Source organism: Phyllostomus discolor, chromosome 3, assembly GCF_004126475.2.
Source record: "Phyllostomus discolor isolate MPI-MPIP mPhyDis1 chromosome 3, mPhyDis1.pri.v3, whole genome shotgun sequence".
NCBI classification, from domain to species: domain Eukaryota; kingdom Metazoa; phylum Chordata; class Mammalia; order Chiroptera; family Phyllostomidae; genus Phyllostomus; species Phyllostomus discolor.
The window spans coordinates 33,768,986-33,787,333 of NC_040905.2; the positions used below are offsets into that span (position 1 = coordinate 33,768,986).

Here is an 18,348-nt window from a genome sequence, read left to right on the forward strand (position 1 = left end):
ACGCAGGGCCCCTGGGCCACACTCAGCCTTGTGCTGACTCTTGTCACCCCAAGCTGCCACCCATCGTCATCATGTTCAGTGGTCATTCTCCCCATGACTAGCTACCTTGGGCTGTGGTGACAAAGCCACCAGAGCAGGTGGCTGAGGCAGGAGGGCTCCCATGGGACCTTGGCAAGCTCACGCCCTGGGAGAAAGGTTTTGAGGGCTCCCGGGTCCCCTGCAGACTGCACCCTGGGCGTCCTCCTGCAGACACACAATGCTGGGTCGAAGCAGCAGGGAGCCTGGGGAGAAGGCTCCATGTCTCACGGGGCCTGGAACCTTCATGCAGTTGTAGGTGCTTGCTTTAACAAAACAGTATGAAATTAAAGTAACAGATCGGGCATAAAGTTGAGTATTTATTTAGAATGTGAAAAGAAATGGCAACAAATTGCAAGCGTCTTAAAGCTGCAGGATGAAAAACAGAGCACGGGAGGAACGAGCCCCCTCCCTGCCCTCCCCTGCACTGGGGAAGCACACCGCACCCCCACCTCATGAAAAATTTCAGTTAGAGCATAAGAAACCTGTTACAGGTTGAGGAATTGACAGGAAAAGAAGATGTCGTTGCAAAAATGTTAAAGGATAAATATTGAGGTCTATTTTGCCCAGGTTTTACTGAGTTTCACACCTTAAGGTGGGAACAATTCTAGGGAAGAAACCATCTCCAGATGCAGCCTCCTTTGGCCCATGTTCTCCTGGCTCCCCCCTGTTGCAGCGCGTCTCTGCACCTGGACTTCGGGGAGCGTAGAGGACAGACACTCTGTTTAACATACCTCCTGGCCCTGTGGAAAGTTACCTGACCAAGGGTTCCACCTCCCGACACAGTCGCCTCCAGGAAGCCCCCCTGGGTTCCCAGGCATCCTGTCCTCTCCTCTCTGAGCCCTAGCACTGACAGTGTGACTGACCAGACAGCAGAACAAGCAGATTCCTGCTTTACATCATTGGAGTTTAAATGTACGCAACACTTTTGGGGGATCCATCCACTTCCCAGTGTGGGTTTCTATACAAGGGATCCCACTTTCATGCTTCTAACGGTTAAGTACAACCACGGCTGCAGAAATAACTGTGGGGGAGCACGCTTGGGGGCCACACAGTGTTCCTGCTTATTTAGCCAAACTTATTTCAGAGAACTGGGGCTCTTGTCACCGTCGCACCTGTTGGGGCCTGCAGGAATTCTTTGTGACGGGTCAGTGGTGTGAGAGGTGTGTTCCCAACCCCGGCGGTGCTGCAGAGCCACTGCCTGGGGCCTCCCAGGGGAAGACTGTGCTGGGTGCCTGGAGGAGGAAACGGTCCTCACATCCGCTTACTGAGCACGCTTTGTGCATCACAGGAACCTCACAGAACAAAGTGCAGCGCTGTAAAGACTTTACGAGTTCCCCTCAGAGTATATTGTTTCCTTATGTGCGGCATTTTCCCAGGTTTCTTTTCCTTCTTTCTCTCTTTTTCTTAATGTTTTTCCTCACCGGAGGTCATTTTGTCCATTCCTTCTAGAGACAGAGGAAGGGAGAGATAGAAACATCAGTGCAAGAGAGAAGCATTGATTGGTTGCCCCCTGTATGCACCCAGACCAGGGATCGAACCCACAACCTTTTTGTTACGGGATGATCCTCCAACCAACTGAGCCACACCAGCCAGGGCTCTTTCTTTCTTTTTCTTTCCTTTTTTTAATTTGTTGATTTTAGAGAGAACAAGGAAGGGAGAGGGAGAGAAACATTGATTTGCTTTTCCACTTATTTACGCATTCATGTGTTGATTCTGTGCATGCCCTGACCGGGGATCAAACCCATAGTCTCAGTGGATCTGGGTGGTGCTCTGACCCGTGACACTGCCCAGCCAGGACTTCCAGGCTTCCTTTTTAACAATGAAAAGATGGTGTTTGCTTAAATCAATTACCTCTTGAAGTGTGAGTCAAATCCTTGGCTCTTTAGGGGTGAGCTGCACACCGCTCTGGTGTGTATCTGAGGCTCCCGCACCTGCCCACCCTCGCTGACTTCCTCAGGGTGTGAGCCAAGCCTGAAGGTTGGACAGTTCACTTAGTTATTTTCTCCACAAAACTCTTTCTGACAACGATCAAAGCACCAACACGATCTGGAGGCAGCTGCTCCCACAGGACTCCCACAGGACTCCGCTGGGCAGGGGCCAGAGGTATAATTCCGAATCAGAACTGCATTTCATGTGGTGCCCGGTCAACCTGAACTTTCCACAAAGCGCAGCCAGCACTGCTGGGGCCATGGAAGGTGTGAGTTAGTGTTTTCTAATAAAATTAAACATCACCTTTAAGACATGAAACCAACTGTGCAAACATACTCTGGCTTAGAATAATAATAATAATAATAATAATAATAATATAAAAGGACCACAGGACATCAGTGGACTTGGGCCCTGAGAAGTAAGGTAAGGATGTGGACTCACCAGTCACGAACACCCAGCAGATCCCAGAACAACAACAACAAAAAAATTCCCATGATTTTGCACCTAATGGAGGAAGAAAGTCCATTCATTTAGCTGGCACGGTGAGTGAGAAATACCAGACTTTAATATTTAGGTGAGAGGAAGTGGCTCACACCTTTCCTGCTAACACTGATGGCTGCAGACAGTTTGGGAAGGGCTTTCTGTGGGCCAACTTGTGCCAAGGTTCAACAGCGAGGCACTATTTGCAAACCCTAGAGATGGGCTGTCTCATGAACCCCTTTTTACAGATGAGAAAAGCAAAGCTTAGAAGTGGAAATAACTTGAACGAAGTTCCCATCGTGGCAAATGATGGTGCTGAGCCCTCATGCCCACCCCACGCCCTGCCACCAACCTCAGGCAGCCCCGGGGGAGGGGCCGTGGGGACAGCCGTGGCTCTCCTGCCCTTTGTGTGCATATGTACACGTTTAAATTACGTCCCTGTGCATGTGGGCGAGGGGATGTAGTTCCAGAGAAACATGTGTGTGAAGTAGCAACCAGCTCACACCGTTGTCAGGAAGAATGGAGAACACCTTGGCATAGCTGAACCCACATAACTGTCTTGAATGTGTCAAACACCATTTGTTTAAAGAGAAGGTAGTGAATCGCCCAACACAGAATATGCCAGCTCTTCCTCTAGGAACTAGAAACACTCAAACTTGGAGAATTACCGAGATTCACTGGATTGGCAGTGGTTTTTTCCTCAGTAATCTAGCCTGTGGCTGAAATTACACCCAGCTTTCCACTAAACAGGATCTGACCCTCAAAGAAGGGTGACTCAGTCCCTGATCTCCACAAAAGAATCAGTGCTTCACGATTACCTGGCCACATCAACCCAACTGAACCGAGAATTCAGGATGTGCTCTTGTCCACCCCAATCTGCCCTTGCTCATGAAAAGGCCATTGTCTCTGGAGGACGACGGCCAAGCCTCTGATGACACAGCTGGCTGGTGAGCACTGGCCGAGGGCCCCACTCCGCTCCACCGCTCCCCTGCACTCCCTCTGAACTTCACAAAAACTCCCCCTCGGGCAGGCTCTCTCTTACCCCCACATCACAGGTGAGGAAGGAGCCTGAGGCAGAGCCTAGCCAAGTCACCCCAAGGCCATGCAGGACCCTCACTCTAGCCCTTCTCCGTCACCTCTCCATGCGGTCCTCTCCCTGCAGTCATGCGGTGTGACTCCAGGGACTGAAGCGATCAGTCAGAGAACATAGGAGGGACCCATGGACACGGGCAGTGGTCGGGGGGCTGATCATGGAAGCAAGGAGGGCAGTGGGGGGAGGGGGAAAGTGGCACAACAGTAATAGTATAAACAGTAAAATCTTTTAAAAAAATAAAAATTAAATTAAAAAAGGCAGGCAGCTAGTGTCAGCTCATCCCAGCAGTGGGATCACTGTTCATTACAAATGGATTTCTAGGATAATCCTTTAATTCTGGGCACAAAGGAAAAGAGAACAGTGGAAAACAGCCTTGCCTACATAAAGTTTTTTCTAAAAGAACAACTTGGCCAGACTGAAACTAGACTGCTTGCCATATGGGAAGGGGTTGGCACAACTGAATGGTATGTAAGTATGTGCAAGGTCTGTCTGGGAAAAGTCCAGCCATTGCTAACATGACAAGAACATTTTATGCAACATGAATGTAACCTGGCAGCCAAGGAGAGTGGACTGGAATGTGCATGTGTGAACAATGATGACTTTACTGTACTGGTCAGTGGGAGTGGTAGACGCCATTGAGTGAGCATGTGTACTGTGTGGCCATCACATTCAAAATGACTGAGCGAGGAGAGCAATGAATCTGCATCAAACTCTGCATTAAGCCTGAACATTCCTCTGCAGAAACTATGTGGATGATTCAGAAGGTCGCAGCTATGGGCAACTGGCAAGTGGCAGCTTCATCATGACAATGTGCCAGCTCATGCATCACATATCATGCAGAGTTTTTGGCAAAACATCAAATCACCCAAGTAACTCAGCTTCCCTACAGCCCAGATTTGGCACCCTGTGACTTCTTGCTTTTCCCAAAACTAAAATCACCTTTGAAAGGGAAGAGATTTCAGATTATCCATGAGATTCAGGAAAATATGATTGGGTAGCTGATGGTGAATAGGAGAACTGTGTGAGGTCCCCAGGTGCCTACTTTGAAGGGGATTGAAGGGTTATTATCCTCTGTACAATGTTTCTTATATCTTGTAACTTCTCCAATAAATGTCTCTATTTTTCATATTACATGGCTGGACACCTTCTGGACAGACCTTGTGTGTCATTTCCGCTTCAAGAATACCACTGCCAAAGAAAAAAGGTTCATTTTGGGTTGTCAGTGCATTTCCTAAATGGGGATCATTCTAAAAACATGATGAAGTGAAATACAGGCCATTTCAGCCCTGACTGTACAGACTGTAGGAGCCCAGGACCACAACCCCAGTTATGCTCAGAAAGTCCTTCCTCAAGCACAAATGCTAGTTTCCTGCTCCTTGTTTTAAGAGACACACCCACTTTATTGAATTTTTAAACTTAAGTGGCTTATAAAAGGCCTCCGATCCAGTAAGAGTTCCTGGCCTCGTCAGTTCAAGTACTGAAAATATGTGCAAGAACACTCTCAGGACAAACATCCTGAAGTGGGGGGGCCAGATCAGGGGGTTCTCAGCGTCTGTCAGCAGAGACCAAGTGCCTCCACTCAGGATGCATTCCTGTTTGCTAAAGCCGGAACTGGTACAAAGCAACCGCACCCCAGCGGCGCAGGTGGGGCGTCAGTGCACATATGGGGCTATGTGAAGAGGGCAGATGTGTGCACAGGCATAGGTGGGCATGCAGGCAGAGCTGTGTATAGGTGTGCGTGCAGGGGCAGGTGTGTGTGCAGGCACATATGTGTAAGCAGGTATGGCTGTGTGTGCAGGTGTGTGTGCAGGGGCAGGCAGGTATACAGGTGCAGGCTGTGAGTGGCACACTCAAGGGTCCCCATGGTCCACTTCCGATCCTATCCACACCTGTTGCACTCACTTGCTCACTCACCTCTAGGAATGAGTGAGACACATGACACCACCCAGTTGTGCAAAAGGCCTTGCCAAGGAGCTAGTGGACAGCAGCCATGTCCCAGAAGAGAAAGGAGGGGGATGGAGCAGGATCATACACATGACTCTACCTCCACACGGTGAGACTAACTCTGGGACTTTATAAGACAAGCCTCTTATGAATGACATTGATGATATATGTTTCTATCTCCTCACTCACTACTTTCCTCCCGGGCTTCTTCCCAGAACTTCTCAAATGCCCCCTCCTCCTGAGACCTTCCTGGTCTTCCCAGTAGGAGTTACCTTCTTAAATCTCTTCCACCTTTCCCAGTACCTCCTTTCCCACACATCCCTGGGGGCCCACCTGTCATTCCGAGTGCCGCCTCCCAGCCAGAGCTTAGGACGTACTAAGGGTTAAGCCACAACATCTTTATAGAATAAATTTTTGGCTCTCCAAAGAGTTGATTCTCTCTCTTTTTTCATACAATGAATATTATCATACAACCAAAATGTCTCGGTTTACAGCCCAAGGTAGCACCTTCATCCTGATCTTCTACAAAGTTCCACAGCTTTGCTAGGCTCCAGAACCACTGAGGAGATAAATAGGAAGGCTCTGGGGGTGTCGGACAACCCAGGCGGTGGGACATCATCCTAAAGGGAGAGCAGGGTTGGTTTTGGGGGATGACGTCATGTGGGAAGGACGGAAGGGGGCCAGGATGAAATTTCCTGTACAAATGGGGATGAAGAGGGGCTGAAGAGGAAGTGGCAGACAGGCATATTAAGAAGGAGTTAAAAGGGCTTTCCAAATTAATTTCAATATGCAAAAATCAATATCAAACTGCCTCGGGCTTTGCTTTTTCAGTCCAAGCATACCAGCAGTGTCTATATTCATTAGGATTTAGTTGACTTGCAAGTGAAAATCCAACAAAATAACAGTTTAAACAAGGTAGAAGTTTACTTCTTCTTCACATTAATGAAAGCCAGAGGTAACCAGTCCAGGGCTAGGAGCATCTTTCATGGGGCCTAGACTCAGGCTCCTACTCCCTGGTTGTTCTATTGGCATGGCTTCTATTATCAAAGTTGTTTCATAGCCCAAAATAGATGCTATAGCTCCAGCCATTTCATTTACCTTCCAGCCATCAGATAGGGACCCTCTCCTTAAAGGCACCTCCCATAAATTCCACAAACCTTGTACTTGCGTCCTATTTGCTGCCAGAATACAATCACATGACCACAGTTATCTGCCAGGCAGTCTGGGGAATGTAGTCTTTACCCTGGGTGGCCATGCTTCCCGCTGAAAGTGAGGTTCGATCACTAAGGAGTGAAGACGGGTATGCGGAGAACCCACAAGCTCACTGTTGGCCAGGCCACTACCCATTGCTCGTAGTGAATCCCACCTTCAAGAATTGCTCCCCCCTCACTGCCACAGAATGAGATCTGTGTCTTTGCAACTGTGCAAATATAATAAATGTGTATACTGTGATACAGTATTTCTCAAAACCAACTGGGAAGAATTACTGTAAGCATTTTTTTCATAGAAAATTACTCCTTTGAGAATAATTGTTTTCATAGTTGTGCTTTTTTGACATTTTAGGAAGGAAAATTACATGCAAACATTTGTTCTGCAAACCCAAAGTGTGAAGGAAGTTGTACTCAAATACCAAAAAAGTTGCTTCCATGCCTCTGAATTTCAAAAATATTTTTAGTTTGCATAAAGGCTCATGGTAAAGAGGATCTTTTTTTTTTTTGTCAAGGAAAATGAAACTGATGACACAGCTGAAGGAGACCCCGTGTGGATGACGCAGTTTTAAATCACTCCGGGCCCCATCACCCTGTTTCCATGAAGGTCGCTTAAGGTCGCTTCAGGTCACCACCTGCCTGCATCGTTGACGTCCCTACCTCTGTGTTTTACATGCTAACCTGCGTATTAAGTAGGAATTGAGGTTTACCAATAAAATATAAAATAACACCAAGTCGTTAGATCCCTACTTGATGTCAGATGTCGTGGAGCCCTGGAGAAGGCACGTTCAGGGGTGGATAAGGTGTGGAGGGACCACCCAGGCCAAGGCGGGGAGCATGAGCAGCAGGGAAGCAAGGTTGCTGTGGCACCTGGGAGGCTGCAGGAAAGGCTCCGGGCCCCTGGCGCTGAGCATGTGAGAGAGGACAGCCTGGCGCGGCGGGTTCAGAGCCACCAGAGATGTTCCCAGTGCCAGGTGGTCACTGAGCTCACATGCGGGAAGGTGTCTTTTCTGTGCCTGTGACCACAGCACTGCAGCCTCCAGGTGCTTCTGGGTTTGCCACGGGGTCCCAGAGGACAGCCGATGCTGGAGGCGCTCATCTAACAGGGCCCAGTGTGACACTGTGTCGCCTGTGGACAGCGGGCATCGCTGTGAAGTGTCAGGACACCATGCAGAACCAGACGCCTGTCATGGGGACTTTTAATAGGCAGTCCCTTACCTCCACCAGGTGTGGGAAGGAGAAAAGGTCCTGATCTCTGTGGGGTGGCTCCAGGGGTTCCCCAGCCCAGGCCAGGGACCCTGGATGGACAGGCTGACCGGCACCTGTGCTCCTGTGCAGCCTGAGCCCGTGGACAGGTCACATGTGCTCCAGCCAGGACACCTTACAAATACTGAGGTACATTTTCTTTATTTTCAGGAACCACGCAGTATAAACTCCTCAGTGTATAAAAAAGGTATATTCTCCGTGTTCCTTTCAGTTTCACCTTAAAGCTAAGCTGAGCGCACAGAAAACCACTCTTTGCTGCGTGCTACGTAAAACCTGCTGACTGTCATTCTAAGTGATACTTTTCACCTGGCTGACATGTATCAACACGCTGTTTTGACTTGTGGAAGCCCCAAGAGAGGTAACATTTTCTTTCTTTTCTGCAAGTCGCGTTGGTGTTGAGTTAACGAGAAGGCGCAGTGGGCTCCATTCATGGCTGCTCAGTTCCATTTTTCCTTCGAAACGCACCACCCACACGACCCCCGGTGCCCACGTTCCATCAGCAGTTGTTCCCTGAAGTGCGGAGGGACGTCGGGGAAGTTGCGGACGTGGCAGCCCCGGTCCCCACTGCTCACTGGGAACACTGCAGCCCAGACACACCCTCCTCAGAGCCTCAGGCAGTGACAGATAGTGAGTGACCTGAGCGGCTGAGCTTCCCAGAAGGCTGAGTCAGGGTCCAAATCCTGCCCCCTGCTCCCTGCTACGCCACCTCACTGGCAGATGTGATTACGGTGAGACCCGGAGGTGAGAGCACGGACCCACAGTGGGCGGTACACCCAGTGGCTGACGTCCTGGTAAGAGAAGGGAGAGGGAGACCGGAGACCCGCAGACCCCACCTAAATCTATTAAAGACACTGAGTTTAGGTTAAGAACACTCCCAGAAAGAAGACTGCTGCGGCACACCCACCTGGCTTCGTGGGAAATCCTACCAAACGTTTAAAGAAGACATAATGCCAACTGTACAAAAGCTCTTCCAGAAATTTCAGGACAACAGGATAACCCCCAAATCACTCCCTAAGGTTAACAGTGCTCGGATAACCAAACCAGAAGTAGACATAAGAAAAGAACTATCCCTGAAATACAGATGCAAATATTCTTTCAAATGTTTGCAAACTGAATAAAAACAATGAAACAGAGCACTACCTCACACCCAGGCAGGGAGGCGGGCATGTCCACTCACTACTCCAACTCAGAATCTTCCTCAAGATTCTCACCAGGAGAATCACCAAGCAAAGTAAATCAAAGGCATCAGATCAGAAAGGAAGAAGCAAAGCTCTCTTTATGTGCAGACAGCATAATTTTCTGCCTAGAAAACACAGAATCTATGAGAAAGCTATCAGAACTTGCAAGGGAATCTAGTAAGGTTTCAAGACACAAAATTGATATATAATGAATCATATTTCAAATACTAGCCATGAACAATGAAAGAGAACCTTTAAAAAGTATACGTACAATTGCATTGAAACACTAAGTAGTGATAAATCTGACAGAAAATAAGATTTGTACACTGAAAGTTGCAAGAGATTGCAGAATTAAAGAAAACCTAAATAAATTAAGAGATATGCAGTGCTACTCAAAAGACTTAATATTGTTAAGATGTTGTTTCTCTGACAGGTGCGGACAAGTCAGTCGGGCCTTGTCCCACAAAGCAAAAAGGTCGCCAGGTTAGATTCCCACTCAGGGCACGTGCCTGGGTTGCCGGTCTGGTTCTAGGCCAAATGCATGGCAAGGGGCAACCGATGGGTGTTTCTCTCTCACACAGGTGTTTCCTTCCCTCTCTTTCTCCCACCCTTCCCCCCTAAAAATAAGTAAATAAAAGCTTTTTAAAAAAATTAATGTATGGAGCTAGCATAATCCCAATCGAAATTGCAGAGGAAATTTTCTGTGGAAAATCACAAACCAATTCTAAGATTCAAGTGGAAATGGAAAGGGCCTGGATTAGCTGGGACAACTTTCAAAAAGAAAAACTGAGTTTAGTTTGGAAAACTAAAGTAATGCCCCCTGATTTCAAGACACATTACAGAGTTATATCAACATGGTGTGGAATCCACCTCAAAATGGATAAACAGATCAGCGAGGCAGGAGAGAGGTTCCAGAAGCAGAAACACACACATGTGTTCAGTTGAGATTTGACAAAGGTGCAAAGGCAATTCTGTGGTAAAGAACAGTCTTTACAACAAACGGTGGAACAATTGTATATCACACGCAAAAATGAAACAGCCTTACAGCAATGTCTCACATCATGTAAAAACCAGCTCACAAAGGATTATAGGCCTGAATGTAAAATGTGAAATTATAAAACTTCTAAAGAAAACAGGAGAAAACATTTGTGACCTTGATTTAAGCAAAGCCTTTTAAGATATAATACTGAAAACACAATTATTTAAAAGATGATAAAGACAGAACTAAAATAAATATCATGCTCTGTAAATAAATATCATGCATATGGGCACTTAATCCAGAAAACTGGGATTTGTTTAAGATTAGAATGTCAACCAATTTCATTCAACATATGAACAGGACTAAGAAGAAAAACTGTAAGATAGATTTTTTTAAAGACTTTACCGATTTATTTTTAGATATAGGGGAAGGGAGGGAGAGAGAGAGAGAGAAACATTAACGTGTGGTTGCCCCTCACATGCCCCCCACTGGGGGACCCAGCCCACAACCCAGGCATGTGCCCTGACCGGGAATCAAACCGGGGACCCTTTGATTCACAGGCTGGCACTCAGTCTTCTGAGCCACACCAGCCAGGACTATAAGACAGATTTTTGACAAAATGACAAGAACTTTCAGCACATGAGGAATGGAAGGAACCTCCCTGAACCTCAGTGAGGTACCTGTGGAAGGCCTACCAAAAGCAGCCTGACTTCCCCTTCCTCCCAAGGTCGTCCACAAGTCCAAGGTGCCCTCTCACCACGTCTGCTCAAGCCTGCATAGGGTGTCTCAGTGAAATGAGAGAGAAGAGAGACAACAAAAGGCACATGCATGAAAAATAAGCCATCTTTATGCACAGGCAGCATGACTGTGAACAGACAAAATTCTAAGACACCTACAGACAAGCCACCGGAACTAACTGGTGGACTTAGCAAGGCTGCAGCACTCACAGCAAACATGTGGGATGTGGTCGTGCTTCTGGACAGCAACAAACTCCTGGAGGCTTACACTTAAAACCACAATTTACAACATCAAAATATAAGATACTTAGGGGCAGGATTGGAAAGACATGGGTAAGACCTATAAATTATAGGTGAAAATTATAAAACATGGCTAAGAAAAATCAAAGAAAACCTAAGTAAGTGAGACATACACTATGCCCAAGCACAAGTGACTCAATAATGCTTAGCTACTAATTGTCCCCAATGACCCATAGAATCAACACACTCTCAATAAAAATCCCAGCAGATGGTTTGGGGGATATTAACAAATTGATTCTAAAATTTATGTGGAAGATGAAAGGATCTAGAAGAGTCAAAACAATTCTGGCAAAGAGGATCAAAGTTGGAGGACTTGCATTATCTAACTTCAGACTTAACGCAAAGCTTCAGTGACGGGGATGATGCGACATCGGCATAGGTGTCAATGTGCAGGTAGATGGAACACAACCTGAAGCCCAGAGACAGACACACACAGATGCGGTCACTTGATTTTTGACAATGTTGACAAGGTAGTTCTATGGGGCAAGATATTTTCTTCAACAAATGCAGTTGGAGATCCAGCGAGAAAAGAAAACGTTCATCTCTGCCCCTACCACCGACTCATGCCACACCCAAACATTAGCTCAAAATGGAATATGGACCGTAATATTAAAGCTAAAACTGTAAAACTTCTGAAATAAGAAAATCTTTTTTTTAAAGTTGTTTCAAAACATTTTATTTATTTACAAAATATTAATGACCTCGGTGTAGGTGAGTCCTTCTACAACAGGATGTCAAAAGCGTGACCCATACAAAAGAGATATTGATAAACTGGATTTCATCAAAACCTGACACGCCTGCCCTTTGGGAGATGCTATGGATGCTTAACAAAACGTGCCAACGCTCAGATACGGAAAAGCACAGGATTCATGGTTCCTCGTGATTCTGCAGGTTTCCTGGGAGGTTCGTCCACTGCAGGTGCTGGGGGCCCTCATTCAGCCGCATCCACCTGGGGCTGCATCCACCTGGGGCAGAGACAGCTACCTAGGCTGGGACATGCACCTGGGCCAGGGACACCCACCATGGCCTCTCGTCCCCCGTGGTCTGCTTTTACCCAACCTCAACAAGAGCCACATTCCTCCATGTGAGCCATGAACAATGAGAAAAATTAATAAAAACAGTAAGATTCCTTTATTTTACCACTGCAAAATTATAATATATCCAGGAATTAGTCTAATAAAAATGTAGAATCTTTATGTGGAAAAATTTAAATGCTCTCAAAGAACTTAAAAGAAGACCTAAATAAATGAAAAAATAATCTATGTTGGTGAAAAATAATGCTTAACATTGCAAAGTATGAAACATGGTTTTTTTTTTTTAATTTTCTGTATTTCTAACGCTTTGACATCTGGAGGCCTCGCTTCCCCAGGACTGACTGCCTCTCGCAGGGCCATGGGCCTGGGAGCACGCTTTCCAAGTGCAAACCAACCAATCCAGACCCAGCACCCACCCTCTCCTCTATCAGGCACTCACACTCAAGGCCACCGTGCTCCGCCCTAATCACCTCAGGGCAGATACCAGCCGTTCAGGGGCAGCCCCTACCCCTTAGCCCACTGAAATTATTGACACTAGCCAATCCTAAACCTGTTTACCCTTCCTGGCTTGTTCCTGCCTGTGGAAACCACAACAAAGGGTTCTCCCTGGGCTCTCTCCCGACCTGACTGACCCTGGTTCTTCCCCTGAGGCCCCAGGTCCCTGTGCGCCTCCTGTTTCTAGGGAGCTGTGAGTGAAACTTCTTCCCTGATGACTGATAGTCATCCCCGACTGCGTGTCTTACTCACCTAATTAAACCTAACTCCAGGGACCTTTCAACAAATTCTTACTGCAACGACCTACACATTTAATGCAACCCAAAACTTGCAGTAAAGACATTTTAGCAACTGGACAAACTGATTCTACAATCTGGATGGATAGAAAGTTCTACGAATCACAGACCAGCCTTGAAAAGAAGCTCCAACAGGAATGCACCCTACTGGTTACTACAGCACATCCTCCTAAGGTACAGAAATTAAGACAGCGTGATGTCCTCACAGGAACCAACAAACCAGGGGATTAAAATAGAGCGCCTGCAACAGAGCTCTATGAACACTTCTGTCCGTGTGCAAAGCGGAACCACAAGTGGGAAACTAATAAACGGTGATGAGACTATCGGGTCACTGCGTAGAGGAAAAAAAATCTGTGAGCAGATTAAAAATAACCATAAGGTGGTTATTCTTAGAAATAAGGTGGCACTAAAAATAAATAGTAAGAGAAAATGAAGGAGAAAATGTCTTCCTTTCCTGTAAATAATTCTGAAATTAAATAAATAAACACAGCGCAAAGCCCCAGCCCCACAGCAAGCGGCAGGCAGTGTCCCCAGTTCATCTGGAGGGTGGGAGAGAGTTCCCTCTGATCTCCCCGCTTAAAAGAGAACAGCAGGGAGCCACAGGGGCGGAGCTTGGCGGGCAGCCCCTGCGCCCGCAGGCTGTGCATCCCAGAGGTTCCTGGGGAGCCAGGGGGAACTTGCCTGAGTAGCTAAAGGACCTGTCTGGTAGTTTTTCCAAAACTGGGAAACTTAAGCCCCAGAGATAAACCGAACGTTATCCCCTTCTTCTGAAAGAAACTGCTTATAGCTCCATACCCAAGACCAACTTTTCCTAATCAAGCTTCCAGAACACTCCAGAACTTCCAGAACATTCCATCACAGTATTAAAATCGAAGCCTAAGAGTGGACAACCAGTTCCAGCCAACCAACCTCCCAGCCTGCACCATTCTTCCCACAGCCCCACCTGCCAGCCCCTACCTCTCACTCTCAGCCTCCAGGAGATAGTTGACTTCCTCACACACAAGAGATCTTTGTCCGAAATGGTTGATCCACCCTGTTAGCTATCCGGTCCTTTCCAGCCTGCCCGAGGAGGAGTCCCAACCTCTGGTCCCAGCCCAGTGCTTCCCCTGACCCTAGATCTTCTGGACGGAGGTAGGGTCATCAGTGGGTTTTCAACTGTGCCTCCAGGCCCACTGCTGGCCCTCACCTAGGAACAGGCCCAGAGAGTAACCCTCCCTAAAGCAACCATCCTGGATCTGTGCCCCACTCCCTGTGTCTCCATCTGCACACCCCCCTCTTGCCCCCTTCCTCCTTCATCGGACAGCTTTAAAAGAAAGTCCTTGGAATTCCCTTTCCCTGTCCACCACGTGGCTCACTGCTGGGTGCTCTCCACAGCTGTCTACGACAACTGGACAGCACTTAAGTTCTATCCCAGCCAGTGCTCCTGAGGGGAGCAACTCCTGGACTCGCCATCCTGAGCCCTCTGCACCTTCCCTGTTCTCCTGGTGGCCTTTGGCCATTGTTGGCCTTCCAGAGTCCTCCATGGCTCTGTTTATTGTGAATGAGTGGGGGTGGAAAAGGAAGGAATCTCTTCCTCCCCATTCTGCCCAGCCTCTCCCACTGCCCCACCAGCCTTCCCAGCTGGACTCTTGTATCTGAGATCAGAGCCATCACCAACCCGGTCCCTGGAGATCAGCAGAGTGCTGATGGCCACCGAGGCAAGGGAAACAGTGCCTGCTGGTGTCCACCAGCATGTCATGTCCACCACAGTCACCAGGGCCTTTATGTCATCACAGCACAGAGTGGAAGGCAACACTGCCACTGGCTGCTTCTCACAGACGTGCCACCCGAGGTTCCAGGAGAGCTCGCTTGCCCAGGTCAAGCATAAGGCTCTGAATCAGTGTTGGACCCAGCCCTGCTCTTCCCTTTCTTGTTAACTTCGCTGTGTGGGATGCCAGAGGGAACCAATGGCCTCTCCTTTGGTCCCAATTCTCTCCCTCCATTAAAACAAAGAAGGGGGTCAGCATGGTGATACTTCACTGTGTTGGAGGTAAGGGTCTCAGCTGCATTATCAGAGAGCCGAGTCACCCCTGACCCACTGCCCAGGAAGGGATGAGGCTGGAGGGCCTTACAGACAACAGAGGCCCCGGTGAGGTCTGACCTTCCTGCAGCCTTAGAACAACGCAGGAAGAGCTGGGCCCCTTCCGGTGACGTCAGACACCCACGTGTGAACGAGGGGCTGCTGGACTGTGTCCCTGTCAACCTCTCGCGCCCATCAGCTGACGCCTGACTGTCAGGGCCACAAGGAGGGGCGTGCCAAGAAAGTTGCTGTTCTCCCTACAAAAGGTTTGAGGTGAATTTTTTTAATTTACAAAATTTGAACATGGAGCTATTTCACTTTTACCCTAGTTAATATTGTGCTATTAATTAGGGACCCCCAAATATCTCCCCTGTATTCAGAGAGTAATTCCATGAACTAGAGTAATTAGGGAATAAGGATTATTTGATTCAAACCACTGGACTCCCCTCTGTGGACCCCCTGCCTGGTCTCACCATCTGCGTGGGCCCCGCGTTTGAGCAGACCCCACATGTCTGGGATGAGGCCTACTCTAACAAACAGAGTTAGCACGGACCTATGAGAATGCAGCGAGAAGCCCCTTCCCCAAGACCGCCTTGCAGCAACAGTCTGAGTGAGGACAAGGTAGAGGGAAGAAAAGCGGCGGGAGCTGGTTCTGGAGAGCAGTCCTAATGGACCTCAGAATGCAATGGCCTCTTACACGCGCGGCCTGGCCAGGCCCTGCTGCTCGTGGGCCTCAAGATTTGGGGCGGTGAGGCAGAGCCTCACACCCAGACCCGGAGTGGAGATGGGGTAGCTCGCGTGCTGGACTTGGGCCAGCCACTGACCCTGTCCCGGCGCGGGTCAGTGCTGAAACCAGGGCCACGCCCCCGGTCCTGTGCTGAGAGGCGTAAGGGGGCGACGTGGCAAGCCTCGCCGAACTGGCAACCGGACCTCCTGTCCTCCCGGAACCGGGCCAGCCGGTGGTTCTCTGTGGTCCGGCCAGACGGGAGGCGCTCCGGCCTGGACCTAGGCGCTGCTCAAAACCCGCGCTGCTTTTCCCGCGGCCCCCCAGGGGCTAACCCGGGTTGCAACGAGCTAGTCAAGTCTGCGGCCGCTACTCCGGGCCCGCGTGGGCGGGGGTTTGAGATAAAGCCCCGCCCCGGCCCCGCCCCGCTACCGCCCCCCGCTCACGTCACACCGCCGCCCCTCCCGCGCCTGCGCGGCCGCACACCGGCCCGCTCCAGCCGCCGCGCATCCTTGTCCCGCGCCTGCCTCTGCGCTCCGCTCCCCGCTCCGCTCCGCTCCGCGCCGCGCTCCGCGCCCGGCGCGCCCAGCTCCCCGGCTCCCCTTTCGGAGGGCGGCGCGGCCATGAGACTGCGGGGACGCGGTCCCCGGGATGCCCCCGCCTCCAGCGCGGGGGCCGTCGACGCGCGGCGGCTGGCGCCCCCGGGGCGGAACCCCTTCGTGCACGAGCTGCGCCTCGGCGCCCTGCGGAAGGCCCAGGTGGGTTCCCGCCGCTGCCCGGCGAGCCCGCTGCCGGGGCCGCGCCGAGGGGCGGGGATGCGCGGCGGGGAGGGGTGCGGGGAGGGGTCCTCCGGCGAGGCCCAGCCCGGCTGCCGCCCCTCAGGCGCCCGCGGCCCGCGACCGCTACACTGCTCTGCGGCCCGCATTCCGCAGCTGGAGTCCCCGGCGCCCTCGCTCCATCCTAGGTCCCCTCACCTATTTTCCCGCCGCCCGTGCCCTGAGCCTGGCTCCTCATCCTCTTTCCCCGGGCCCCCGCACCCCGGATCCAGCCCTGCATCCTCTTTCCCCGTCCCCGCATCACTTCCCCTGATACCCGCAACCCCCGCTCGGCCCACGCACCTCGGTCCCTGGTGTCGTTGTCCACTCCTGCGGTGTGCAGGCTCCATGCGGTGCTGGAGTGGACCCCCCCTCCCGTGTGATTTTTGTCACTTGATGAGCTTCGTACGTGGGGACCTAGTGGACGACTTGAGTCGGTGCGAGAGACAGTGGTGTGCGGGCTGTGTGGGACCCCCTGAAGATGAACAGCAGGAGCATTTGCGCCTCTGTTTGCCAGTTGTTTTCTGGGGAATGTGCCAGGAACGCTCCCTTGGGGGTGAGTCCGCAACCAGAATCAATTGTATAAAACTTCGGTTCCAGCCTGGGAGGGAACAGTGTGCCATTGGCTTCCATCTGGTGTTATTTCTGGGATCATCTGGTCCTGGCTGAGGGATGGGTGGCTGCAGGAAGCAGTGGGGCTTCCACACTCTTCCCTTCCCTTCCCTTCCCTTCCCTTCCCTTCCCTTCCCTTCCCTTCCCTTCCCTTCCCTCTCTCCTTCTCTCCCTCACTCTTTTCTTTCTTTCGTATTTCCTTTTTAATTTACTGATGATGACAGAGAAACATTGATTTCTTGTCCCACCCATTTATACATTCCTTGGTTGATTTTTGTATGTTCCCTGGGTTGGGGGTTGAAGCAACCAGGCCAGGGCCTCTTCCTTTCCTTCATGTGGTTTCCGACCTGGTGGAATGCCTGCCTGGCTGTGTCAGGTCTCTGTGCTCCGGTTGTGTGTGGTGTTTGCATTTCTTTAAGGTACCTCACAGTATGGCCTTTCCTCGGACTCCAAAACTACCCAGGAGTAGGCGTGCAGTTTGGGGATTTAAGTGGTTGTCTAGTTGGTGGGCAGTATGTTTCCAACTGTGACAAACTTTTGGGTGGGACATTGAGAATTTTTTAGTGTGTAAAGTAATTCACCTGAAACGATGTTAAAGTGAAAGTTCTTGAAGTCAGCATTAAGCTGTCATTTTCTGGGACTCCTGCCTTTTCTCAGAGTGCCTTCTTGGTGGGTTTGATTGGCACGGGAGGCAGAGGAGACTGTGGGCAGAGATAGAAAAGAGGGAAGAGAACGGAGAGGGTGGTGTCCCTTCTAGTGATAGGAAAGGGCAGGGTTGTCCCCAGTTGGCTCCTGGTCCTTGTCCCCCACCTCTGTGCATGTTTGGAGCCAGTGCCTGCCTGCCGTGTGGTCTCCCGGTGCCTAGTTCACTTGTAGCCTCACACTCATCACCTAGCAAGTCCTATGCCCAGAATGCTAGGGGTTAGGACACACAGTCACTTCTCCTATGCTCCTGCGTGGGCCCCACCCACCAGCCCTGCCCCCACCACTCCTGTGGTTCAGGGGGCTTTCCTTCTCCCTCTGTGCTTCAGCTTAGAACCCTCTGAGGTGCTCTGGGGACCCAGCGAACCCTGGCTCCTTCGGGGGGTTTCCAAGGTCCCTTCTGGGCCCTTCCCCACCCC

The 18,348-nt window shown here is 50.1% G+C and overlaps 1 protein-coding gene across 1 annotated transcript in view; it reads left to right on the plus strand.

The window, feature by feature from the left end:
- Nucleotides 1-16,305: 16,305 nt before the first annotated feature.
- The window catches only part of LPCAT1 (lysophosphatidylcholine acyltransferase 1), a 41,129-nt gene continuing 39,086 nt past the window's right edge, over nt 16,306-18,348 (plus strand). The window contains exon 1 of the mRNA XM_028516567.2: nt 16,306-16,558. Within this exon, the coding sequence (XP_028372368.1) occupies nt 16,424-16,558 (135 nt within the window). The 5' untranslated portion in view covers nt 16,306-16,423. The remainder of the gene's footprint in view (nt 16,559-18,348) is intronic.